Here is a 311-nt window from a genome sequence, read left to right on the forward strand (position 1 = left end):
GTGAGTGGGGGCCTGGGGCCTGGTGGGGAGGGAGTGCCCCGGGCCCTGTGCAGACCTGGCTGTCTCCCTGCAGAGGCCCCACCGTCCTATGAGCAGAGCTGTGGTGGTGTGGACCCTGGCTTGACCCCGGGGAGCTGACCCCATGCCACCTCCTCTGGATGGGCGGCCCTCTGCCCTGGGACTGGGCTCCCAGGACCTCGTGCCTTCACTCCTGGCCTGGCCCGGCCCACTCAGGACCCGCTGCTGCCCGCTCGTCCCGTGGCCTCTACCTCCGGACCAGCCTCTGCCCCGGCCAGCCTCCTCAGCTCCCC

General features: G+C 72.0%; 1 protein-coding gene across 1 annotated transcript in view; it reads left to right on the forward strand.

Moving 5' to 3' along the window:
- The window catches only part of ARRDC1 (arrestin domain containing 1), a 4883-nt gene extending 4791 nt beyond the window's left edge, over positions 1-92 (forward strand). Inside the window, exon 4 of the mRNA XM_010837583.1 lies at positions 74-92. Within this exon, the coding sequence (XP_010835885.1) occupies positions 74-92 (19 nt within the window). The remainder of the gene's footprint in view (positions 1-73) is intronic.
- Positions 93-311: the final 219 nt, after the last annotated feature.

The sequence above is a fragment of the Bison bison genome, unplaced genomic scaffold (genome assembly GCF_000754665.1).
Source record: "Bison bison bison isolate TAMUID 2011002044 unplaced genomic scaffold, Bison_UMD1.0 scf7180017845859, whole genome shotgun sequence".
NCBI lineage: Eukaryota > Metazoa > Chordata > Mammalia > Artiodactyla > Bovidae > Bison > Bison bison.